We start from the raw sequence: 24,061 nt of genomic DNA on the forward strand, positions 1-24,061 counted from the left end.
AGCCCAACAAGAGCTGTCAAACCATCTTTAGAAATTTCCCCACTCTGATCAATCCTACCTTCAGAACCATCACTAGCAATAGGTTGCTGACCATTTCTGCTAATGGGGACACGAGAATACACAAAAGGTGTAGGAGGCCAAGCAGGTGGTGGCACAAATGTAGCTTCGCAGCCAATGCCTGCAAGTCCATCGATGTGTTGTCCTCTGACACTGATCCTGACAGGCTTAAAGATACCTATTCCTTCGCCTTGAGAAGATTCCGTCACATACACGTTTTCCATGTCTCCCATCATATTGTTCTGCACATTGTCTTGGCAATAATAGTTGTTAAAGGCTGCACCATGTGAAACCCCAAATCCCTGTTTACACGCGCATGCAACACTGATAAGGCAACACCTTTTGCATGTGTTGGCAGCCACTTCCTGCACCCTCTGACTGAGAAGCATCTGAATAGTAGTCAAACATAAAAACATTAATGCATTTATGTACGCAAACATTTAAAACCAGAGTAGAATTGCTACTATTAAGACAAATGTATCAAAGCTAAGCGGATCAACCACCCCTAACTTTCTAAGACTGTTTGAGTGAGAAAGGAAGCAAGTTTAAGGACAACGAACCTGCAACCAGAGGCCATCATTCACGGCTTTACAAGGGAAACCCAGCTCTTCAAGTTCTTTTCTTGCGTTCAGTAGTATTTCAAAAGACATATTGCAATACAAAAGCGAACCACCTTCAAAAGTGTTAACAAAGGCACCGTATTCTTCCTCAGTAAATCCACATTTTCCTTTAACAGAACCTGTACCTTGCCTTGTCCCCACAACCCGTCCACCCCATGTTAGAGCAGAAACACCACAGTTTCCCCAGTCATTGACCACAAAACCATCAGAAGAAGAACCTAAAGTAGGAGAATTTCTAGAGTCTGCTCCTGATAACCAACTATCATTACCCAAATGGTATGCTTCTTCAGAAGGTCCTTCAATTGCCACCCCACTGCCTTCTGTCTTATCAACAACACTGGTGCTAGTACGACCAAAGCTTGTTTGTGAGCTAGGAGATTGCTGAAAGACGAGGTTTGAACCAGAAACACCTCTTTGGAAATCAACAACACCTTCTGCGACTGGAACAATCACATCATCACTAGCATCTCTTAGGCCGTCTTCTATATCTAAATGACCAATCTTACTTTCCAAACTCCCGAAGGAGAAATCATCCATCATATTTTTTCCCTTCGATATAGCAGAATCAATAGGAAAGCTAGTCCCTTTCTCAAATCTGGAATCTTGATTGGAATGTTCTGTGTTGGAAAGAGCACCATTTGCAATGAAGGCATACAGTGCCAGTTCAAACCTTTTTGACATGGAAAGAAACACGGTTTAAGGAGCTTAAGAAATATAACATACAGTATAAACTGTAATCCAATTAGTCTATGCAATTCTATACCGTTTTTCTTCACTAGGGACCCATAATTCATCAGATGTCAGCAATGCACATAAAGTCTGTGCAGAGAGTTTTGGCAGCATCTGACAATAAAATGCGAATAAATAATTAGCAAGACAGAAATTTAGAAGACTTACTTCTAACTACAAAACTAGGTTGAATACTGTTCAATATCAGTATAAGATGCGTTCAAGATAGAATGGTATCAAAATGGAAGATGGTGAAGCCAGATACATCATGTCAATAGTTGGGACAAACAATTTAGCAGCGAGATGGGTTGAACAAGATTTACTTGTATGGGGATATTTTTGCTTCTGACGGATACCCAAAAAGAAACGAGACAATCACTAACGACACAAAAATCATAATGTCAGTCTAAAGCATAGACATTAAATTACCTCTCTCAGTTCCACAGCACCACTTTGACAGAGATAACCCCAGCAAGCATTCCTTACACGTTCTCCATGTATGCCATAGTCTTGGCTCTCAGCAAACACCTGAGTCAAAAGTGGAAGAAGCTCTGTGTACTCAAGATTCACGTAGAAAAAAAGAGGTTGAAAAATACACATGACTGAGATTTCTCAAACCTGATATGCCAGGAAGTTTGAAGTCCTCAGCTCAGAAATAATAAAATCAGTGCATATTGCACACAAATCCTGAATGACAAAAACCTCTAGTTTTTAGATAAACTGATCCACAAGAACCTAGACATATTGATCTAAGTCATAAGTATTAAGAATACCTGAAGATCAAGAAAAGAAGCTGCAGCTAAAACGCGAAAGGCGTTATCATCATCAAGCTTAGGATGATACCCATATAGATAAGCCAAAGCAACAGAAATTGCATCTCCATTAACATTTTTATCATCCACAAGTAAGTTAACAACCGGAGAGCTTGCTTCTTTCCATGGACCTTGGAGCATAGTCCTTAAATCACAAAAATTGCATACATTCTAATCAAAATTCAAAACCTGAACATCAAAATCAAACCTATCCCCACATAACACCGCTGAGATTTTTTGATAATTAACAATCGATCATATACCTGAAGTAAGAGCTGCGAGATAGAATAAGCCGATGGAGATGGTAGCTGGATCCCATAGCTTTAACAACAACATCGGAAAACGCACCGGACCCGAAACCTTCGGATTGAATATGATCGCATAAGGAAGTAAGATTACAATCGAGAGAACGAAGCTCCGATGTAGTCTGATCACTTTCAGCAAGAACCGGTCGCGATGGTTGAGGAGACGGTGGTGGTGGAACCGTCATCCTCATTTGATGATGATGCGACACCGACGTTCTAGAGTTTCGATAGTCTTGGTCCATAAAAACAACGATGTCGAATTCTCAAATTAATTGTTCTAGGGATTCAATTTCAATTGAGGACGAAAGCCATTGAAGACGGAGGAAGAAGCTCTCTCTCTCTCTACCTTGGACTTCAACAGTCACACACACCAAACTCGCGTGTAAAGTGATAACCTAAACGCCGTCGTTTCGTAGAATTTAAGAGAAATTACTAAATTGGAAAATACCAATTACGATAACCGAATCTAGTTTAACTAAACCGAACCGATGATTATGACCGTTGGAGCCAAAAACTTTCCCAACGGCTAACTTTATCTTAAGCTTTTTTTTCTCCTTTTGATTTTCGAATAGAAAATGCGAAAAAGGGAACAAAAATTTCGTCTTTATAATTAACTAAACCCTACCTTCCATTGATTATTATTCCACAGCACAATTTCAAAACTCAAAAAATCTCTCTCTATCTCTTTGAAATCGCAAAACTTGCATCAATGGCGTTAAGGAACATTGAAAACGCACGTCCGATCTCACAGGAACGACCTAAGAAGCTGGCTAAACTCTCAAAGCAACCAGAGATTGTCTCAAAGCAACCAGAGATTGGTCTGAACGATGAAAACAACCCTGTCGCTGTGCCTGAATCGACTGTTGAATACGTTGCTTCGGAGAATCTCAAACCAATTGAAGATCCTGAATCCTCTGTCAAGGTAAAAGATTCTCCTCTGATTTCTACAACTATGTCGATGTGGAGTGAGTGATTTGTTTGGATGATGATCATATATTCAATCTACTTATCTTGGTTTTTTTTGTTAATATATTGAAGAGGTTAGTAGAAGAATTAGGATCAAAGGATTGGATTAAAGTATGCGAGTCATTGAACAACACAAGGAGATTTGCAATTTATCACTCTTCTCTGTTGCTACCAATACTGTGAGTTTCTTTTGAATTATTCTATTTATCAGTGCCTGAAGCGCTTATAGAGTCTGGTGATGATTTTGTTTTTTTTTGTTTTTGGATCAATTTGAATGTGTAGAGAAAAGCTTATAGTTGTGATGGTGAAGGCAATGAAGAACCCTAGAAGTGCTTTGTGCAAGACTTCCATTATGACTTGTTCTGATATCTTCATTGCTTATGGAGAAAAGTTGCTCCAAGGACCTCATTTGAAATCAATGGACGATCTGGTAAAATTTTGATTTCTTCTGTCATTTTTAGTTTTTGATTGGGCTATGGATTCTTAATTTAACATTTTGGTAATCTTGATGGTGAAATTAAAAAACAGCTGTTGCAGTTGCTGATGAAAGCTTCACAAGACAAGAAGTTTGTGTGTGAAGAAGCAGATAAAGCGCTGAACACGATGGTTAACTCGGTGGCTCGCTTGCCTCTTTTGCGTAAGCTCCAGACTTATGTCCGTCACAGTAACCCTCGTGTCAGGGCCAAAGCTGCTATGTCTACTTCCAACTGCGTTTCTAAAATGGTATTTTTACAATTCTTTAAAATGTTTAGAGATAAAGTTATTCTATTCTTGAATTGTGTGATTGATTTTTTTGTCTCTGTATGTTTGGTTATCAGGAGCTAAATGAAATGGAAGAGTTTGGGATGGTTGTGCTTGCGCAAATGGCTGCGGATTTGTTGAGTGACAAGTTGCCAGAGGCAAGGGAAGCCGCGAGGGGTATGGTGAACTCGGTTTTCCAGAAATTTACATGGATTGCAGAAGAAGACGAAGACGGAAGCAGCAAACAAGAAGCTTGGCAGAAGTTTTGTGAAAAGAATGTAACAGGGCTCAATGCACAAGCCATGATCAAGATTGTCTCATCTCAATAAATGTTGTTGTTCTCTCTCATTCATGTAAAATACGTTTTTACATGATATAACGATCTTTCTATTTCTCCTATCCCTATTGGATTTGTCCTCTCAGTTCCAATGTTAATGCCATAGTACACTAGAGGCTCATTGGCTCATTAAGCTTCAAAAAAAAATTGTTGGTTTGGCTCCATTGTTCTTACTGACTTTGTCATCCACTTCAATCATCTCTGGAGTCTCTAATTTTTCCATTCCGAAGTGATGTTGTTGCTTTTTCATCTTTGTTCTTGAATCAGAGTTCTCAAAGCTCTTTCAACGTCTTCGAATGGTTGTCCAGCGTACAATGTAAGCTGCCTCTTCCTCACAACTATCACATTCTTACCACCAGAACTCACTTCGTCATAAAGATCCTACAGTGAATAAGTAAAAAATACAATCTCAATGCTCTTAGAATCTAGTATACTTTATACTCTCTGATCATGAAGAGAAATCCAGGGTTCTGAGGAACGCAAATCTCCTAAGTAAATTTCACAGACATTAGAAAAGAAGAATATAGTTAGTAGAAGAATGAGTTATCTACCTTGGTTGATACAGGAGCTATATCTGCAATGAACTCATCTAAGTCTTCAAAAACTGATTCAAGCAGATAAGAGAAGTTTCTAGCATCACTTTGATCCTCAAATGCAATCATGTGTGAAATCTGGCCCTCATTTTGTTCCATAGATTCGCTTCTTAAGGTAAAATATCCCTCGGATATGTCTTGATCTATTTTACTCCGCATGAGAATTCTCTGGAAGAAAAAAGAGAAACGGTAAGTTCTTGGTTGTGAATTAGTTTATTGGATCTGGCAATCAGAGCTTTTAAAACCAAAAGTCAAATATTATTCATAAAACCGGCAAGAACAATGCTCTCATAACCTAATATATCACCTACCAGCACATAAGGAAGCTTCAGCCACCACATATTATTATCTTTCTCAGATTGTTTCTCCTCCCTTGCTCTCCTCAGCGGTTTTCCTTTCCTGACGTCTCCATGTTTCCCTGACAACGAAGTGCTACCAAATCCAGAACCAGCTTCCATATTCGGTGTTCCGCTCACTCGGTTTCCAGATTTCTTTGACTTCTTAGTTTCGTTTGATGGTCGTCTTTGCTCAGGATCCTGAGCAGCACCTAAAATTTTAAGATAAGCTGAGGGTTGTGCAAGATATTTCGTCTTCATGACTAGTTAGCATATTCCATGTGTTGCAACGATTATGTCAGAACACTTATGGAATAATTCTTAGAACCCTACCTGTTTGTTCCAATCTATTCATTGCTAGTCAATCCAATATCTATTCAATACATCCCTAACAGCACCATTTGTTAATTGCAAATTAACACAACTCATCAATGCACTACTTAGCAAGATGTTGTTGTGGTATTATGCACTTTATTCTAAAACATACCAGAAACCATCTTGGAATCTGAATCCCCAGCCTTTTTTTGTTGTTCTTCAGGATTCTTCTCACCCTCTTGTGATTCACTAACACTCCCATTTTTCCCTGCCTTCTCAGTCTCAGACACTAGCTCATTGTTTCCCTTACTTCCACCAAAACCTTTCACATTACCCGTTGGTGGCTTCTCAGCTTTAAACTTATACTTCTTCTCAAACATCAAACTTTTCTCATTATTCAAATCATCATTTCCAGATTCATCCAACGGGTCTACACGCAATCCCGCCAAACCTTTTCTCTGAGAATTCAACCGTTTCTCCATGTTAGACAATCTTGCTCCTATCTCTTTCTCAATGTCAACCCCAGTTTCATCCTCTGCTTGCTTACCCTCACTTTTACGTGCTTCACGTGCCATCATTCTGATCTCTGCAATCTTCACATTCATCTCAAGATCCTCAAGCAAAACCACACTGCTCTCTCTTTCCCCGTCTTGACGACCACCACTACCACTTGAAGTTTCCGGCGTGTTATCCGATTTTGTTGAGTCTCCAAGAAACAAAACAGCACAAACAGTTTGAAATGCGAAAATTCCGATCAACCACCATCCATACTTGGCTATCAACTTCGGAGAGAGCTTACTCAGTTCACCATTCCCCTCTTTTGGCACAACAGAGCTACTTAAGACCTGAACCTCCTCCTCCTCCTCTACATCATCACTCTCGTTAGACACTACGTCGCTCGGAGGAACATTTTCCGGCGTTTTGATTCCGATTAAGGCGGTTTCTTGAGGCTTCGGATTTAGGGTTCTGAGAATTTTGGGTCGGAGGTAATTTTTCCTTCTTGATGACTTCGACGAGAACGGAACCGAAACCGAGGAACACCGTGTAACTTTTAAAGAAACTCTCCTTCCGGTGGAGTACGACGGAAGCAAAGGGGACGGAGATGAGAAGACGGCGTATCGGAGAACCGCCATGGCTACGGCGGAGATGGTTTTAGCCAGAGAGAGTTTCTTATTAGACACATTTGATAAAAAGTAATAATAACAAATAAACCCCACAACTTTTGAATTATTCCGTATATTCCTTTTTCAAATTTGAAATGATCAAAATTGACCCCAAAAGTGGATAATTAGGCAAAATCATTAAATTTGTCTTCAGCCGCCTGTTTCGTTTTGCATCGCTCTCACTCTCTGTGTGGCTCTTTCGTCTTCCACACTATCACTTCCATATCCACAAAAAGCTTCACATAAATCTTAAATTAAACCCTAACAAACTCGTCACAGACAAACACAAAACTACAAAATACACCTTTTTGTATTATTTGGATGTTTTGAGTAAAAATGGAATCAGAGAAGCCTGGAATTGTTTCAATTCTCGCGGCAGCAACGGTCGATTCGGAGAAGCCTCGCGTTTCGATTTCTGCGGTGAGAGCGGTTGCGGCGGCAAGAGCTGAATCTTTTCTTCTCACGCGTACTCTCTCTGGCTCGTTTTCATCTGCTGGTTCTGTTCCAATTCGTGCACCTCTTACAGTTGATGAGGATGATGATGATGATGATGATTCTGTAATCGAGGAACATAGCTTAGCAAGTAGTGAAGCTAGTAGGGGAATTGATTCTGGGACAGATGACGGTTTTGAGTCTGTTTCTGGGGACGCAGACGATGAGAATGAGTTAGAGGATGTGATTACGGGTGGGGTTAGGGTTCAAAGGCTACTAGGGGAAGAGCTAGGTGGAGATGTTGGAGATGGGAGTGATGATTTTTCAGGTGGGAGTGTGATTTATAGACCATTTGCTGATGATATTGATGAGGAAGCGTCCGTGAATTACTCTTCTTTTGAGGAAGGGAGTGAGGTTAGTGATGAGGTTGAGGGAGTTAGTGAGAGTGAAGATAGTGAAGCTGATAGAGTTAGCATGAAAGCAAAAGTAGTCATTCCTAGGGCTATTTTGTCTTTGGATGATGAGGAATTTGACGAAATTTTGGGTAGTGGTGACGAAGAGGCTGTGATTTTGCGTGTTACAAAGGCTCCTAGTGATGAAGAATCCGAAATTGGAGATAGGGTATTGCAATTTGGAGATAATGGAGTCGTTGATGAGCCAGAGTGTTCGGGTGTTGTCTCTACAGAGGAAGAAGTGGTGAGAATGAACTATTCAGAAGAATTAGATGATGATTTGATGTCCTTTGGGAGTATTGAGGAAGCAACTCTCGGTGTTCTACCAGGAGGTTCTAATGATTTTATGGCGGAAAATGAAGGGAGCTCTACTGAGGCGAGTATGGTATTGGGTCAAAGTTTCAAGCAGTTCATCGAGAAAGGTGATGTTCAAAGTGCCATCAACAAGGACAATGGTGGTGGTAACATTCATGACTTTGACGCATTGATGAAGCAAAGTGATGCAGAAAGAGTAGAAGATAATGCAGTTGAATTAGCAAAAAGGGGAATGAATGATAAACCAGACTACTCAGGCTATAATGTAGGTGAACTTGTTTCCCCAGAGGAAGATATGGTGCAAGAGAAATCTTTTGACGATGGGTTGATGTCCTCTGAGAGTATTCTTGGTGTTGTGCCACGTGATTGCAATGAGTTTCTACTGGAAAGTGAAGGAAACGCTGTTCATGAGGATATTATAGAAGCAGATGAAACTATCAGCAGCCTTGTCGAACAAGGGGTGGGTCAAGCAAGTATCAGCAATAACATAACTTATGTTGGTAGTGCTTGTGAAGCAGATGAATTGGTTATTCCAGGTGAGGGATCTATTGGATCAGAAAGCAGAGACGCAGGGGATGAAGCCGCTGTAAATATGATGGGGGAGGTAAAAGAAGACTTCGAAAATGATTCTGGTGCTGTTAGTGAATTAGAACAACCTGAATCCGAGGACAAACCTGAAGTTGGTATGAGTTCTGAAAGTTTTCAGTTGACTCCAACTCCGGATTTTGTAACGACGAGGAACCTTGAGGTCGCTGGAAAAATAGATTTCGTCGAAAGTAAGTGTGGTTCGTCCGACCAAAATGCTAAACAAGAGTCTGAAAATGAAGAAAATCAAGAATTAGACGATGATGATAGGAAGTTATCACTTCCTGGTGAAGATAGCGCATCAACTTTAAGAAGTTTCTTTGAGACGGCCAATGAGACTGTGGAAAGGAAGGAGCAGATTTCGGAGCACATTAATAAACAGGTCAATTTTCAGTCTGATAGTGAACCAAATCAAATCTCAGTGGGCGTAGAAGAAACCATTTTGCTTTCGGTTAAAGATATTGAGAGAACCATGCCTGAAATTTCTTCTGTAGTTGCTTATGATATGATGGAAAATGAGACGAAGATGGCACAGGTGATTCACAATCAAACTTTTATGGAGCTTGAAAATTACGAAGGAACAGGCGATACAAGGGAGAAGCTCGCTGAGTCCACTTTCCAGAATTATTCAGAAGTATTACCCTCTGATCATTCTTTGCAGCTGATAAGTGAGAAAGTCAAGGAAAGAGTTGAGAAGACCCAGCTCTTGAAAGAGAAGCTCCAGAGGATTATAAGAAGCACAGGTAATTGCAGTGAAAATTCAGCTGTTACTGAAGCTGCGTCTAAGCTGAGCCTAGCTGGTGGAGAACATCAAACATCCTTCGGGATTGATTACGTGTCTGACGGAACAAAGATAGTGCTGCCTGAACAAGAGGTCCGAGATGATCTAGACTTCTCCATTAACGTCCTTGTTATTGGAAAAACCGGGGTGGGAAAAAGTGCAACGATTAATTCAATATTTGGGGAGAGTAAGTCTCCTGTTGGTGCATTTGGAGTTACCACAAAGTCTGCAAATTACATATTTGGGAATGTAGGAGGAATCCTGATAAGAATACTTGATACTCCAGGTCTCATGTCTTCCGCAACTGAGGAACAGTTTAATCAGGAAGTCCTTATGTCGATAAAGAAGAGCATGAGAAAGTTCCCAATTGATGTCTTCCTCTATATTGACCGTCTAGATGACACTCCCGACATCCGTTTACTTAGAATCATTACCAGTTCTCTGGGCTCATCAATTTGGCAAAATGCTATCGTGGTTCTAACTCATGCAGCTTCTGATGTGCCAGATACTTTAAGCTGCAAAGACTTTATTGCACAGAGATCTTCTCTTATGCACCAATCAATCAGACAAGCAGTGCCTAAGTTAAGCTGTGTAGGCCAGAGCAAGATGCCTAGAATTGTTCTAGCGGAGAACAACATGAGCTCTTTCTCGGCAAACAAAAGCAGTGAATCTACTTGTCCAGACTGGAGACTGAACCTATTGATCTTATGTTGCTCGGTTAAGATAAAGTCTAAAGCCGGTTCTTTTGAGAAGCAGAATACCGATGTGGAAAAGGCTGGTGTCTTTGGCTCCCAGCCTAGCTCTTTTACTCTTTTTTGTTCCTTGTGGAATGTTTTGCTAAACTCAGGGCATACTTCGTATTCACATGATGATTTGGAGGAGAAGAAAAGGAAATTGCTGGATTGTTACCCTAAAATTATCTGGGACGAACAGAGTCAAGAATGTCTCGAGCAAGAAACACTTCTCATTGAGAATCAAGAACCAGAAGACGAGAAGGCTTGGGTTTCTGGTCGTGTGAGAACCAGAAGAGGAAGACTTGGGTTCCAAGCAACCAAACGGTTGGGTATCTATCTCGATACATCCGATTTGCACACCGGGTTTTCCATTGGAAGCCGTGGCTGTAGAAACGACGCACAGGACTTGGTGAGGATGAGAGGGTCAATGTCTGTTATAGGTTTGGTTCCTATGCTGATGTCCGTATTCACTTCGGTCTATGGTGGAAAAGAAGATATTTAAAATTGCTCTTGTTGTATAATTTGTTACATATCACATGTTTTGGTCATCACTTTTGGATTCTGTGTTTATGCCATTAACAATACACGAAATTAAATATATCAAATACAAATGTTGTGAGGATAAGGACCCTTCTCTTATGTCAGTTTTGTTACTTCTTCTCCTATTTGGTCGTTTTGGTTTGTGGGGTTAGAAACAATCTAACCAAATGGTGTGAACTTGTGCTCTAGTAATTCATGCTATAATGTTCAACAACCTCCTTAATTTGTCTACAAACTTTAGTCATCAATGTGTATTAATTGGATTGTAGGATTGACCCATCAATGGATTCAGGGTTTATGCCATTGGTCTTATACATAATACAAGTCAAATTGGTCTGCCTTCATCAAGAGGAACAAAAATAACCCAACTTTGAAAATAAGATAATTACAAATAAAGATACTTTAAAATTGTATTATAAACTTTTTGCATTGTGTGACCTTAAAATAGCTTAGGTTGTATGCTAACTTAATTTATTGTGTAAACAAAACAATTTTATGGTTTTGTAAACAATAATAATAAATAACCAACCAAAGTTTTTGAAAAATGGCCAAAGATTTATTTATCAACTTTTAGTTTTTCCTTTTTTGTCAAATAAACTTTTTTTTTCTTTTTATATCGACACCCACATTTTTTATTTGTAATCCGTTTAAAATTAAACCAAATTGGATCATCCAAAGATCTAGATCTCACTACCAAAACGTCCATATAAATTTGAAATTGAAATTTGAATCACACACACACACACACACGATCCCACCCAGTGAAATCATAACGACGGATACTAAAGTAAAGAGGGGTATTTTAGACATTTCAGATCTATAAGTCTGGGTTATACACACATCGCTTCTCTCAATCCTCTCATCGCTTTTCGCTGAATCAAAATTTCCCCCAAATCGTCCGATCAGACTGAAGAAAAAACCCTAAAAATGGTATGTCTCCTTCTTCAGATCAGTGCGCGTTTCTTGAATTTGTTGTATCAATTCACGAACCCTAGGCTCGTTACCTGGATTTTTTCGATTTAATTTTAAGACTATATTTTTTTCCTATGATATATCTTCGGATTAGGTTTTTTAAACGGTTTATTGGAATCTGGCATGATTTTTTTTCCGAATTTTGTTCTGTTATTGTAGATCGATTACCCAAATTGTGAGTTTATATAGCGAAATCTGGACGATTTTGGGGATTTTTTTTGTTGGATTCATACTTTAGAATTCGGTTTTTTGCAAGAACTCCAGTATCGCGAAACTTGAAATAAGTTTAGAATCTGTTTTCTTTGTTGTATAGCCGTGCTTAGAAATGTTCATGTATCGGATTTTTTTTTTTTCTTGTGTGTGTTTGATGTTGGTACTAAGAAATTTCAGATTGAGATTATCCTCCATGAGCTATATAAGCTTATACTTGTTTGTCCTTAACACGAGTTTTTACGTTGATATAAAGCATCAGCAATAGAGTTCAGATTTTCTATCTTCGGATTAGGTTCATATGTGGATTGATTTTCGAAGTTGAGTTTATATTCTTTTTTGTACTTGAGGATTTCAGTCTTTGCTGGAACTCCAGTACTGTGATGATAAAAGTTCAGGATCTGATTGGCGCGCCATATAAGTTTTCTTTGGAATGTCAATGTATTGAGTTTTCTGTGTGTGATGATGTTGGTACTAAGATAATTCAGATAGAAATTATACTTCATGAGCAATAGGTTTATGCTTCATCTTCATGTCTTGATGCATGCAATAGATCCAATTGGGTTGTGTTTTTGCTTCCTCTTACACAGTATCTTCCTTTATGGTTACAGGATGGACATGATTCTGAGGACTCTAAGCAGAGCACTGCTGATATGACAGCTTTTGTGAGTTTCCGTTTCTAATAGAGTTATTTCTTCTCTTTGTTTGGTATGTTTCTCATTTTGAGACAATATCATCACTTGGTTATATCACTGATACCTTGAAATGTTATACGCCAGGTCCAAAATCTTCTCCATCAGATGGTAAGTTTTTCAGCTTTTTTATGTCTTCGTAGGCCTTAAAATTATAACTTCAATAGGTAGATTCTGATTAAATTTGGTCTCATTGTGTGTTTCAGCAAACCAGGTTCCAGACAATGTCGGACTCCATCATCACAAAGAATATCCTTATACCAATCTGTGGTTTTGCTTGAATGTTGCTTTCATTAGAATATTTTATATGTCTCCCTCCTAGAGCAGTAATGATGATACGTGATAAGTGATTCTTTGTGTCTTTAAGAAAAGAAATTTAGTACTAGAAATAAGCAATGATCAATAGAATCTGTTTCTGATTTTAAGTAAGTCTTGAGAGTCTAAATGAGTCTATTCTATGGATAGTCATAGAACCACATTGTTCCATTGTATGTTCTCTTGTTAAGTTGATATTATATACATACTTGTTCTTCTGCTCGCTAACAAAATCCAACTTTGTCACCATGATATTGTACAAATTTTGGAATCTGTGGGAACTCTTTGATCAGCAATTTTGTGTTCTTGACATTTTGGTTTTGATCTCCTTAACTTTGATGGTTCACTTGATGACATGGGAGGTAGAATCAATGAGCTGGAGCAAAGCATCAATGATCTAAGAGCCGAGATGGGAGTAGAAGGCACTCCTCCTCCAGCCGTCAAAGATGAACCCAAAACACCGGCTAGTTCCAGTTGAAAAGGGAGAGTGGTGCTCACCAACTATCAAATGCTTGACTGGTCATGATCTTTTTGCTTATAACAGCATTTGCAGAAGAAAAGAAAAAAATCTATGGAAACTTGTTAAGAGCAGTATTTACTTTTAAATTCCTGTTTTAAGAAATGAGTTTATTACTGTTAAGTTAGATTGATGATGTGGTGCGTTACATTACTCTGCACTTATGAACTATTGAACTACCTTTTCTATTTTGGTTTCGAGAGTAGTGAGAAGTCATTACAACCACAAGTTATAAGGGAAAAATAAAAAAAACTAGCGAACGAAGTTTCCAACTTGACTATTGTTACATCTTCGGTTTGATTCCGGAAGTAAATTTGGAGCCATAGGTAGACCGAATATACAGCAATGACAAGTTTTAACCATTTAATATACAGTAATGTAGATATGGTTTAGGATTTATTTGAACTCATATATCTGTATTAGGATTTCAAGTTTGAAAACGCAATTTCTATGTTCGCATGTGTTTTTACTTAAAACAAAATAAGTGATACTTCTATAGTAAAAAATATATTCCAGTTTACTTTTACGCCCAACGTGAATTCAAACAAAAGAATATAGTCCAGTTTACTTTTTATGCCCTATTCGTTTAAAGGTATGAGGTTGGTTTCAAAAAACAATAATATAAACGTAAGCAGAAGCAACGAAACAAACTTATCATTATCAATTTGTCAATAACAATCGGCTGGTGATGAGTTGGTATATGGTTGTCCATGAGGTATGAGTTTGCGGTCGAAACCCCCTTGCTCCACACTTTGGCTATGTAGTAACTCAGTAATTTATAGTATTATTTTTGTAGGGTATAGATTTATTTTTGTAGTTATAGTTTTTATACGTAAATGTGACAAACTCCTCGAGGGACCAAGGAGCAAATAAGGGCCGTTTAGATGAAGTGCATTAAAAACTAAAGTGTCTGCTCTATATTTATTGCTTTGTCATTTGTTTTTTTGACCTTTCTCCCCAAAAATCAGCCTCCCCTCTAATTATGGGAGTAAATTAGTTTTTTCTTTTCTCTTGTTCTCACTTCTCTCATTGTAACGTTTTCTTTTCTTTTGTCATTTTTTTCTCCTCCCCCATCCCCAAGTGGCTCCTCCAACAAGACAAGTAAGCTGTTGTACTCACAATTGTTGACATATTTTTCTTTTCGTTTCTTTGTTTTTTACACAAATTGTAGTAATATCTAATTTAATATAAATTTATTGTTAGTTCTATACTTCTATACCAGAAAAAAAAAAAAAAAAAACGTAATAAATAAGCCACGTGTGGTTCTGCCGAAAGCATTTGCATGTGAAGCTGCCCGTTTAGTTTTTTGGCCCCAACCAATCCCAATTATTGACTCTCTCTATTTTTCCCACTTCTCCACAGTTTAAATATTACTCCATTATTCAACAATAAAAAGTAAACCAAAAATGTATTTTTTTTTTTGGTAGGAACAAAATTTATTAATCGCCATCTAATTTGTCTCCATTTGAATTATGAACAACAGCTATAGATTTAAAACCTAAAATTTTTAAAAATCACATTTATTCCATATGATATGAACACCTGGATTTCTCTCCTGCACATGCAAAAAGCACCCATACACATAAATATTGTTTTCTTTATTACTATTATTTCACACTACACCTTAATCATTACTGATAATTCCTGATAAATATATTAATCAGAAATGTATACATCTATATATATATATATATATCTGTTCATATATCAAACTTATATTGCAATGAAATGTACATACACTACTACTATATATGTTCACGAAATTGAAAATGATACTGCAATGAAATTATAAACATAAGTAAATAATACTCTTAGGAAAAAAATTGTATAAATATAAAGAATGGAGGATTAAAACTTTTAAAGTACATAAAAAAAGAGAAGAGAAAGTAGTAAATTGGTAAATCATCATCGTCTGCAACGAGTAATGGCACTACAACCACGAGAGTAAGGATTAGCCTGAGCTCCACGTCGGCAATTGTAGTAAGATGCGCCGCGTCGTGAGCATGGCACCGTGTTCCTCTTCAGCGCTCCGTAGCTTATGTACTTCGTCGTAGCTAATATACGCCTGTTGATCTCAGAGTCCATCTCGAACTCCTCTGACTCTGAGGATGATAAGGAGCACTCGGCGATGGAACCGGTGCATCTCGACTCAGTGATCGGCATGAAAACACCGACGGAGGATTGGGAGGTTGCTGTTGCGGAGGTGGTGAGTAAGAAGTTGACGGTGAGAATTGCGGTGATTATCGCACCGGATTTTGTGGAGAGTCCTCTCATTGTTTCTTTCTTTTTCTCAAAGCTTTTTTTTGGAGTGTTTGAAAAGTTTTATTGAAGACAGAGAGAGAGAAATGGTTTAAAAGAGAAAGTGTTATTGAAATTGCCACTACCGTCTGGAATATTTACGGGTTTATGCCACTTGACACTTGTATAAAAATAAATGTTTTAACGCGTTTTAGGTGCTTTGTGTCCTTCAATAAACTTCGTTTTTTTTATTTTATTGATTATGGTACCAACTTATGAAAGAAAACATTATATAGTTAGGCTCAAATTGGTTGACAAATCAAAAGCTAAATTGAAAAATTTGAACAAATGAAGAAGAATATCAGAAGAAACAGAAAAAAAAAAGGAGTAACTTTTATTTCAAAAATTAAACACACAAGTGAAATTATTGGTATCATGTAGTACTTGGTTGGTTGGTTGGTTCATTGATTGATCCATTTTGAAATTTCAAAAGCTTCTATATGTAATATATCTTAAAATTAGGGGAATGCACAACTTTACATGTAGCTCCTATTCCTATCTTAAGATTTTGCATATTAACTTTGGGATCAATAATGGGATTGATATGCATAAATATTAAAAATCACGTTTGATGTCAAGAACGGAGGAGAAGCTTGATTTTTTGAGATATGAACTAAAGTTGGTTCTGTATTTGGAATCAAGTTATTGGCATAGCAACCCGCTGCAAACCATTGAGTCATGGTGCATCATTAGAATCAACTAAACCGCAGAACTACACGTTTTAAGCGTACCAGTACAATCTCAATGTAGTGGTAATTAATAGTAGTAGTAGTAGTAATAGTGACAAGATCATAAGAACAAACATCTAATGCTCTGATTCTTTCGCATTGTCATCAGTCGATGGAGCTTCGAGTTTCTCTTCTATTACCTCACTGCTCTTATCCATTTGCTCTTTTGAATCTTTGGGGTTATCTTGTAGCTGCAAGTCACAAAAATAGAGAATTGTGGAGGAAACATAGATTAGCCGCTGTAAGCTTAAAAGCCAGTCTTTTTTTTTTCTTTTCTTTTTTCTAATCTATTGAAAATAGTAAGGAAGAAGAGAGAGTATGAGGAGACTCACGCCTAAGTTTTTCAGGCTAGCAGAAACATCATCTTGTTGCTGATTTAAGGTGGTTTTCAGATCTTTGAATTCCTAGTTTTGTTTATGGAAATGAAACGAAATCAAGCATGTATCAAGAAACAGAAACTGGTATGATATCGATGTGCATCCTGGCTCAATATACATACATACATACATACATACATACCTCACGGAGCTGCTCAACTTCAAGATTCAGAGTCTTCTTTAGCCCAGAGAGCTCCTGTAAAGCACCAAGGAAGAGTTTATAGCAGTTCAAGAGGAGAGCTCCTGTAAAACCACAAAAAGTAGAAACAGGAATAGAAATGGAACTCACCTCACGGTAGACTTTAACTTGAGTGTCCAATTTACCTCTCCAACTCTGTAAGTCCTGTGACGATAATGAACAGATGAAGAGATACAAGATTGTTATATAACAAGAAAAAACCTGTTAAAAAAGAAGATAATAGATGTCTATAACAAGATGAAAAAGTCAGTGATGAACATATATGGTGTTAAAAAAACCTGTTTCAGATTCTGGATCCTGTTAAGCAACTCAGCCCTCGATTCGTTTAGTTCCTACAGAAAACAGAATCAAGGACTTGAGAAAAAAAACCCTTTGATCAGAAGATAGAAAGCAACATACCGTGAGCTTTGAATCAACAGGACTGGTATTATCTTTCTTCTGCAACAAAGAAAGAAACAACCAAGATCAACAACATCAGTTTCCAATTCCACCACTTCAAAAACAAAATCATAAGTCTGATACCTATATAAACAGACTACAAAGAATCTGAGAGAATGGTTCAAACAAAATCTGACTACCAAATCTAAAGAGATACACAGTGAGTAGCCCCAAGATCCAATTAACGAGACCTTCTCTATAACACTTCAATTCGAATCAAGACCACAAAACAAAAGATGTGTTACAAGTTGCAGACAATATAAGGATCTAAGGTTCCAAACAATGCCACATTGAATCCCAAACCCTAGATAAATCTGAAATCAAAGACCCCAATTATGATAAAACAACCGCACAAATCTCAATCTGAACATTAACAACTCAGAAACCCAGACGAACCCTAAGACTACTCACGTATAAATTAAAGCAATTAGAGAGCAAACGAGAGAGAGAGAGAGAGCGAGAGATTACAGGAGCAGTAGGAGAAGATACGGAGAGAGGAGCCGGTGGAGATGTTGAATCGGAGGTTTGGTCCGCCATTATCTATAGATTTTAAAGAGACAATTACAGGCGAAGAAGAAGAAGAAGAAGAAGAAGAGATTTGGTAAAGTGAGAAGAAACAAACATGAGAGAGAGAGAGAGACCTTATTACTTATTAGTAGTAGTGATGTCGTTGCTCAGACCAGACGCTCAAATTTTCAAAATACAAAAAATGACAATAAAAATAAAAATAATAATGTTACTTTTTTATCTGATAGGTGGTTGTTGTTGTTGTTATTCCCGAGACTTGGTCTTGTTCTTGTTCATCCGATCTAATATGGCTTTTCGTTTTGTTTTGCTTTTTTAATACAGTATGTCGAAGTTAGTCGGGTAATTTTGGTGATCAATGAGTTCATCAAGTTGTCCAAGAGGGGAAGGAAGGAAATTGTTTATAGAGGAGGATTACAGAAGAGAAGGAAAAGAAAGCGAAATACAGAAATACAAAGAAAAATGAACAAAAGAGTTTGGCCCATCAGACAGACACAACGAACCCACCCAAAAAAGCCCAGCTTCCAATCCAAGTCTCTATCATCTCTCCTTGGGCTCTTGTTACATCCACCTTCCATATCCATATCCATCATATCCTATTGGTGACGACGGTGGTGCCGGCGGTAGTGATGCTTGTGGTGTCGGCATTCTATAATCGTACGGTTCATATCCTTGGAGGCTCGGTGATGGTGGTATGTAGTTGTGATGACCAATGGCTTGCTCCATTGTCACAGTTTTATAGACATGTATGGGAAGGTGATCATCGTCTTTCGGTCCAACGGCAACTGCATAGTCATCGCTCGGTCCAACGGCAAATGGATGTCTCGAATGACTTGGTGGCTCAGGCAGCCTAGGAAACTCAATCGGTGTTTCTGGTGGAGCCAAAGGTAGAGGCTCCATTTGCGAGGATGGAGGATCAGCTGCTGGTGTGTGGTCTACCAAATTCTGATTAACCATCACTGCCACTGGTGAATCCGATTTAAACCTGTACTGAAAGTTCAAAAATCCTGCTTGTTTTCCAGACAGAGTTCTCACCTGACGATTCATCAGTATCATCTCCTGATTGTTATTGCCACTACCAATTGGCCACGTGGCTGAATTCAAAAGCTCAAGTAACGGGATGCCAACTCTTCCGATTTCTTTGTTGCCTAGGATTCGACGAGAAATTAATCTCATGACAAGTGTCAAACGACCATCACGGACTAACCTCTCGTTGACGGAAAATTTGGCAGCTTGATTCCAAATCGGGTTAGACCCACCAGAACGATCGACAGTGGTTTTCGCCTTTTGTTTCTTCTGGGTGTTTTCGTCACGAATGTTGATTTTGGCGTAAACGTCCATCTTTGTGATGAGATTGACATTCAAAAGGCTACTTGCAGAATTGATGTTGAGCTCTAGAGTAAGATTCGCCATAACTGTAATGCGAGTGTAACATCAACTCCACAAAGTTGAGCTTATAATGTGAAAGAAAACGATATAATAAACTAAATATAGAAAATTATATTCAAATGGAAATAAGAGATTTAGTCATTACATAGATGGAAAATAATTTCAGAAATACATTGCATCCAAATGAAATTTTGGAACCCATTTTTTCCCATAAATATACAATTTTCTTTAGTATATGTAGCATATATATACTAATATTGAAATTGTAAGTATACAATCATGACTCATTTGACATGGGAAAAGATTTATTAGTTTCAAAAATATATTTTATTTTGCAGTATCAAAAAAAAGTAATCTTATCAAATGCAAAAAAATCATATTTAGAAAAGAATCCGATACAATTATATAATGAAATAAATAAAATAATAATTAGTTGTGTTTAGGTAATCTTAAATCCTAACACGTCTCTGCATTTCAAGTTTCTATCCGCTTAAATTTACTAAAACCTATGTGGGTAATTGGTGAGACTGCAAAAAGTTTTAGGGCTTTTAAGCCCAATTGTAACAATTTTCTCTAACAAACATCTAGTTTTTACATGATAATTTTTTATTATTTATTCCTTTTCTAAAAAGTATTAATTTGGAGTTTTAAAGACTACATGTTTTCTTCTTAAATAAAAAATTATATACGAAGAGAATATAACTATAAATAATTTATAATTACAACCTAACTGATCATCCACTATATCATGTACAAATATAATGTTTCCAACTAAGATGGTTGTAAAATTTTTTATGATGTACCTTGGTTTTTTTTTTCTATAATTTTAGTTACAACTTTTATTTGTTTTTGTTGATTGGCCACTATTTTGTTAGTTACAAATTATGGGATTGGTACAACATTTACAACAATTTATATTAAAGGAAAATAAAACGTAGTTAATTTTCTTTCCATCGAAATTTTTTTTCCGGGCAAAACAAATTCACTGATATCAAAATTGTTACCAAGACTTCCAAAACAAATAATTACATAAACATCATATACTAAATATAATATAAAACTAAAATGTGAATTTGACAGAAAAAAAATTCTCAAACTCTTACTAGCTAAGAAATTATATAAAACTACTAGATTAGGACCCGCCCGATGTACGGGTCTAGATTTTTAAAAATAAAATTAAATTTAAAAGAATATAAAGTAAATATTTTAGTAATCTATCTATAAAAGTAAATAGATACACCGAAATATCCAATGTGACATTTGGTGTAAAAGGTGCGACTCTGCGGTTGAGACAATTAATCATGTTTTCTTTGAATGTCCTCGCTCGTGTGAATTTTGAGAATTATCTCTGACTCTGGTCTCGTCAGAGGTTTTTACAAATGAGTCGATGTAATCGAATTTGGATTTTTTTTTTCTGGAAGGGTGCCTCTCAAAAGGGTGATCCTGATCAACTTCTTCAATTACCATGAATTTTATGGGCAATCTGGAAAGCCATAAACAAAAAAGTTTTTCAAGGTTTAGAGATTGAGGCAAATGATATAATTGCTAAAGCTTTGGGCGATAAGTTAGCCTGGGAAGAGGCGCTCTCTTTTACGGTGGTCATGTCAGCTCTATCTCCATCTTCGCATGTCCACGTTTTTCACCTCGTGTCTAAGACGGAGCCTGTCCCCTTGCATTTGGAGTTAGAAGAGTTGTTGTGGACCATGGAGCGGATACGTGCTGTAGGAATCACTTGTCAACATTTTGAGACTGATTGTGCTGAGTTACTCACAATGATGCAGTCCAAGATTGCCCGTCTTTCTCCAACATGATCGATGAGTTTAACTCGCTGGAGTCCTTCCTACTATTCTTCATCTCCTGGATCTCGTGTGCAGCAGATACGAAGGCGGAGTATCTTGCATGTGTTTCACGTTCTCTTATCTCTGAAGGTTTTTTAATAAACCCTTTCCCTCCGGTTTGGGCAACTAACTGAGGAATTTCCTTTTAATTTATTGTTTGGTTGAAAAAAAAGTAAATAGATACACTTTTAGTTAAAGAAAATAGTTGTAGATGAGTTCAAAGTTATTAAAATAAAATAAAATTTAACAAAGAATATATATTTAATTCTTTTCGTAAGTAAAAATAATGTATAAAAGTAAAGAGATAAACTTTTAGTTATAGAAAATAATTGTTTTTTTTGCTATAATACACTAATGTATATCCATTTACAAATATACTATCAACATTAACACTAAAAATGTATTTGTACACACAAAAATATTTTACTTATAAAAATATACTCTTTAGTCTTTACTACAACCAACAAATTTTATTTATGAACACATTAAATAATTTATTATATATATCTTTACTTTAATATTTTTATAGTTACAAAAACACATACGTTATTCTTACATACTCATATATCTATATATACATTTTTGGAGACAATTATGAAATAAATCATGGAGTTGGAACTTATTTACAATCATGCCATTAATATTAATTTTTTAATATCAAATTAGGAATCTAACTTAAGAAGTTTTTCTCCTATTCAAATTTCCAAAAGTATTGGACTAACACCCATTAGCATTATATATTTTATATTTAATTAATTCATTCTATAAAAAACTGTTGATAATAACTTATTTTTATGTGTTTGAAAGTTTAAGTGATTAAACTGTTGATAATAAATTTAATTTTTAAAAAATTTGGGGCCCGAACTAACACAAATTGTTAAAAAAAAAATTACTTCTCCAAATCAGCATAACTTAGGAAGAGAGTTTACCTTCTCTAGATCAGCATAACTTAGGAAGAGAGATTTTATTAATAAATATACTCCTTCGGACTCGAGCTGACACAAATTGTTATATAGATAAACCACTATATGTAGACAATGGAAATTATACACTACACAATTTTTTGATGTAAAACTATAGTAAATTAAAAAATACAAAATATATTATATACATATATAGTTAATATAATAATAAAATTTTATTTTGCATTTCTAAACAAAAAATAGAGTCCCACGGTGTACCGCGGATGAACATCTAGTTATATATATTACAATAACAGTCTTTTTGAATAAATTATTTGATTGGTGAAAAAAAATATGAGACGATTATAATTTCGAATTTCTATTTATTAGTTTTTCTTTTCTCTATTTTACTTTTATATAAAATATTTTTATGGTAAGTTTTGAATTTTTATATTTTATTTTTTAAATTCTTAATAAATTTAGAATTGACACGTGTCAACATCTGAATGATACAATTGACACATGTAACGATCTTGTTAATTAGTAATTTTGACATCAAGCTTTATATAATAAGATTATTTTCCTCATACCTCATGTATAAATAATTAATAAATCTTTTGAAAACAAAAAAAGTTTTTTCTTGAATCTTGACTATCTTCTCTTTATAGAAACTTCAATTTGCACTGACTGTAAATTTCGAGAATTTTGAAGGTGTAGGAATATATCAATTCATGAAATGAGTAAAAAAATGTAAAGAAAAATAAAATGAAAATGGAGTAAAGTGCACATAACGATACCTTAGCAACAAAGAAAGAGTCTTTCGGTTTAGTAAAGTCCATTCCATATTCTATCAATTCCACGAACTTCATTGCCAAGAAAAAAACAAGACAGTTTTGTTGAACCTTTTAACTACTAGAAGTTGAAAACAGAACTCCTACGTTCAAACATTAGTATAATTGCAAGAGGCATGGCATTAGAACGACCAAGTAAAAGTCACGATGGAGAACAATTAAAAGTCAAAAACCATGTAAAGAAGTTAAATCCTTTGTTGACAAAATATTCTAATAAAATCATTCGAAGTTTAACATAAAGGTCTTGAATGGTGACACAAAATTTGCGGTTTTCAAAGTTCCTTTTGCTAAAAAGTATTTTGTTCACCAATCACAACATATGTGTCATTTGCGTTTTTGCAAGAAAAAAAAAAGAAAAAGCTGTTTGCGGTTTTGGAGGAGTATATTTTACTCATGGGCCGCACTTTTTTGGTTCTCTATCAAATACCCAGCGGTTTGTGTCAAATTCCGCAGTGCCAACATTTTTTTTTTAATTGGTAAAAGAAAATTAAATATTCAACACATATTTTAATAATGAATCTATGCTAAACGTATTCTATAATTTATAGTTTTTATTTTTATTTTAGATCAGTTAAGATATTTTTAATTATAAGTATACCAAATTTTTCTTTACATGTTTAATTTTAAATAAATTTTGGTATTTTAAATTTGGAAATTAAAATATATATTTATTAATGTAAAACAAATTAAATTATACAGTTATACTAGTTATTAATAAAATAATATGAAATCCGCACTGTCAATTATTTTTCACCAATCAAACATTATTTTGTACCGCTTATTTTGGAAAAACCGCACTTATCCCGTAAATACATTTGTCCCGCACGTACCGCAGTTGAACCGTACCGCACTAACAAATTTTTTTTCCCGCACCACTAAATCCGCCGTTACCATTCAGACCCAAAATCTCCCACAATCCCACTTCATTTTCTTTTTTGAAATATAAAAACTCTAAAAAAAAAAATCAGATCTACTAAAAACTCACTCAAATCTTTTAA

General features: G+C 36.2%; 8 protein-coding genes across 10 annotated transcripts in view; 3 read left to right on the forward strand and 5 right to left on the reverse strand.

Moving 5' to 3' along the window:
• Positions 1-2,765, reverse strand: part of LOC104732054 — a 4,914-nt gene extending 2,149 nt beyond the window's left edge. Inside the window, exons 1-7 of the mRNA XM_019234211.1 lie at positions 2,482-2,765; positions 2,180-2,363; positions 2,025-2,093; positions 1,836-1,934; positions 1,441-1,520; positions 618-1,347; positions 23-446 (exon numbers count right to left, since the gene is read on the reverse strand). Coding sequence (XP_019089756.1) covers positions 23-446; positions 618-1,347; positions 1,441-1,520; positions 1,836-1,934; positions 2,025-2,093; positions 2,180-2,363; positions 2,482-2,765 — 1,870 coding nt within the window. The remainder of the gene's footprint in view (positions 1-22; positions 447-617; positions 1,348-1,440; positions 1,521-1,835; positions 1,935-2,024; positions 2,094-2,179; positions 2,364-2,481) is intronic.
• On the forward strand, positions 3,129-4,629 carry LOC104732056 (crescerin-1-like). Its single transcript, XM_010451583.2, has 5 exons — positions 3,129-3,445; positions 3,562-3,668; positions 3,772-3,919; positions 4,018-4,212; positions 4,308-4,629. The coding sequence occupies exons 1-5, from the start codon at positions 3,233-3,235 to the stop codon at positions 4,557-4,559; spliced, it is 915 nt and encodes a 304-aa protein (XP_010449885.1). The 5' UTR covers positions 3,129-3,232; the 3' UTR covers positions 4,560-4,629.
• LOC104732055 lies at positions 4,551-6,976 on the reverse strand. Its single transcript, XM_010451582.2, has 4 exons — positions 5,983-6,976; positions 5,472-5,707; positions 5,119-5,328; positions 4,551-4,948 (listed from the first exon to the last, which is right to left on the reverse strand). The coding sequence occupies exons 1-4, from the start codon at positions 6,941-6,943 to the stop codon at positions 4,814-4,816; spliced, it is 1,542 nt and encodes a 513-aa protein (XP_010449884.1). The 5' UTR covers positions 6,944-6,976; the 3' UTR covers positions 4,551-4,813.
• On the forward strand, positions 7,140-10,892 carry LOC104733615 (translocase of chloroplast 159, chloroplastic-like). The gene has a single exon (XM_010453184.2). The coding sequence runs from the start codon at positions 7,310-7,312 to the stop codon at positions 10,772-10,774; it is 3,465 nt and encodes a 1,154-aa protein (XP_010451486.1). The 5' UTR covers positions 7,140-7,309; the 3' UTR covers positions 10,775-10,892.
• On the forward strand, positions 11,604-13,709 carry LOC104732058 (heat shock factor-binding protein 1). The gene is made up of 5 exons (XM_010451584.2): positions 11,604-11,742; positions 12,606-12,659; positions 12,774-12,797; positions 12,893-12,935; positions 13,349-13,709. Exons 1-5 carry the CDS (start codon positions 11,740-11,742, stop codon positions 13,477-13,479), a joined length of 255 nt encoding a protein of 84 aa, XP_010449886.1. The 5' UTR covers positions 11,604-11,739; the 3' UTR covers positions 13,480-13,709.
• On the reverse strand, positions 15,212-15,851 carry LOC104732059 (protein RALF-like 33). The gene has a single exon (XM_010451585.1). The coding sequence runs from the start codon at positions 15,790-15,792 to the stop codon at positions 15,424-15,426; it is 369 nt and encodes a 122-aa protein (XP_010449887.1). The 5' UTR covers positions 15,793-15,851; the 3' UTR covers positions 15,212-15,423.
• LOC104732060 lies at positions 16,477-18,456 on the reverse strand. 3 transcript variants are annotated; one of them, XM_019233759.1, is made up of 8 exons: positions 18,209-18,456; positions 18,027-18,100; positions 17,520-17,558; positions 17,399-17,452; positions 17,211-17,264; positions 17,064-17,117; positions 16,877-16,948; positions 16,477-16,735 (listed from the first exon to the last, which is right to left on the reverse strand). In XM_019233759.1, exons 2-8 carry the CDS (start codon positions 18,093-18,095, stop codon positions 16,622-16,624), a joined length of 456 nt encoding a protein of 151 aa, XP_019089304.1. In that variant the 5' UTR covers positions 18,096-18,100; positions 18,209-18,456; the 3' UTR covers positions 16,477-16,621. The 3 variants fall into 3 exon arrangements, with proteins under 3 accessions (XP_019089304.1, XP_010449890.1, XP_010449888.1); XM_010451588.2 differs by having other exon boundaries at positions 18,027-18,098; positions 18,200-18,456; XM_010451586.2 differs by lacking the exon at positions 18,209-18,456 and having other exon boundaries at positions 18,027-18,188.
• On the reverse strand, positions 18,645-19,496 carry LOC104733616 (protein SRC2-like). The gene has a single exon (XM_010453185.1). The coding sequence runs from the start codon at positions 19,494-19,496 to the stop codon at positions 18,645-18,647; it is 852 nt and encodes a 283-aa protein (XP_010451487.1).

This window comes from Camelina sativa, chromosome 12 (genome assembly GCF_000633955.1).
Source record: "Camelina sativa cultivar DH55 chromosome 12, Cs, whole genome shotgun sequence".
NCBI lineage: Eukaryota > Viridiplantae > Streptophyta > Magnoliopsida > Brassicales > Brassicaceae > Camelina > Camelina sativa.

Excerpts from the sequence above, each read along its gene's own strand:
- LOC104732059 (XM_010451585.1), bottom strand. The coding sequence starts at position 15,792 with ATGAGAGGACTCTCCACAAAATCCGGTGCGATAATCACCGCAATTCTC.
- LOC104733615 (XM_010453184.2), top strand. The coding sequence starts at position 7,310 with ATGGAATCAGAGAAGCCTGGAATTGTTTCAATTCTCGCGGCAGCAACG.
- LOC104732058 (XM_010451584.2), top strand. Across the intron at positions 12,660-12,773 it reads CTGCTGATATGACAGCTTTT|GTCCAAAATCTTCTCCATCA; the intron begins GTGAGTTTCCGT and ends GTTATACGCCAG. Across the intron at positions 12,798-12,892 it reads AAAATCTTCTCCATCAGATG|CAAACCAGGTTCCAGACAAT; the intron begins GTAAGTTTTTCA and ends TGTGTGTTTCAG.
- LOC104732060 (XM_019233759.1), bottom strand. The coding sequence starts at position 18,095 with ATGGCGGACCAAACCTCCGATTCAACATCTCCACCGGCTCCTCTCTCC. Across the intron at positions 17,265-17,398 it reads GGATCCAGAATCTGAAACAG|GACTTACAGAGTTGGAGAGG; the intron begins GTTTTTTTAACA and ends TTATCGTCACAG. Across the intron at positions 16,736-16,876 it reads CTAGCCTGAAAAACTTAGGC|CTACAAGATAACCCCAAAGA; the intron begins GTGAGTCTCCTC and ends TGTGACTTGCAG.
- LOC104732055 (XM_010451582.2), bottom strand. The coding sequence starts at position 6,943 with ATGGCGGTTCTCCGATACGCCGTCTTCTCATCTCCGTCCCCTTTGCTT. Across the intron at positions 5,329-5,471 it reads TGAAGCTTCCTTATGTGCTG|AGAATTCTCATGCGGAGTAA; the intron begins GTAGGTGATATA and ends TTTTTCTTCCAG. Across the intron at positions 4,949-5,118 it reads TAGCTCCTGTATCAACCAAG|GATCTTTATGACGAAGTGAG; the intron begins GTAGATAACTCA and ends TATTCACTGTAG.
- LOC104733616 (XM_010453185.1), bottom strand. The coding sequence starts at position 19,496 with ATGGCGAATCTTACTCTAGAGCTCAACATCAATTCTGCAAGTAGCCTT.
- LOC104732056 (XM_010451583.2), top strand. The coding sequence starts at position 3,233 with ATGGCGTTAAGGAACATTGAAAACGCACGTCCGATCTCACAGGAACGA. Across the intron at positions 3,446-3,561 it reads ATCCTGAATCCTCTGTCAAG|AGGTTAGTAGAAGAATTAGG; the intron begins GTAAAAGATTCT and ends AATATATTGAAG. Across the intron at positions 3,920-4,017 it reads TGAAATCAATGGACGATCTG|CTGTTGCAGTTGCTGATGAA; the intron begins GTAAAATTTTGA and ends ATTAAAAAACAG.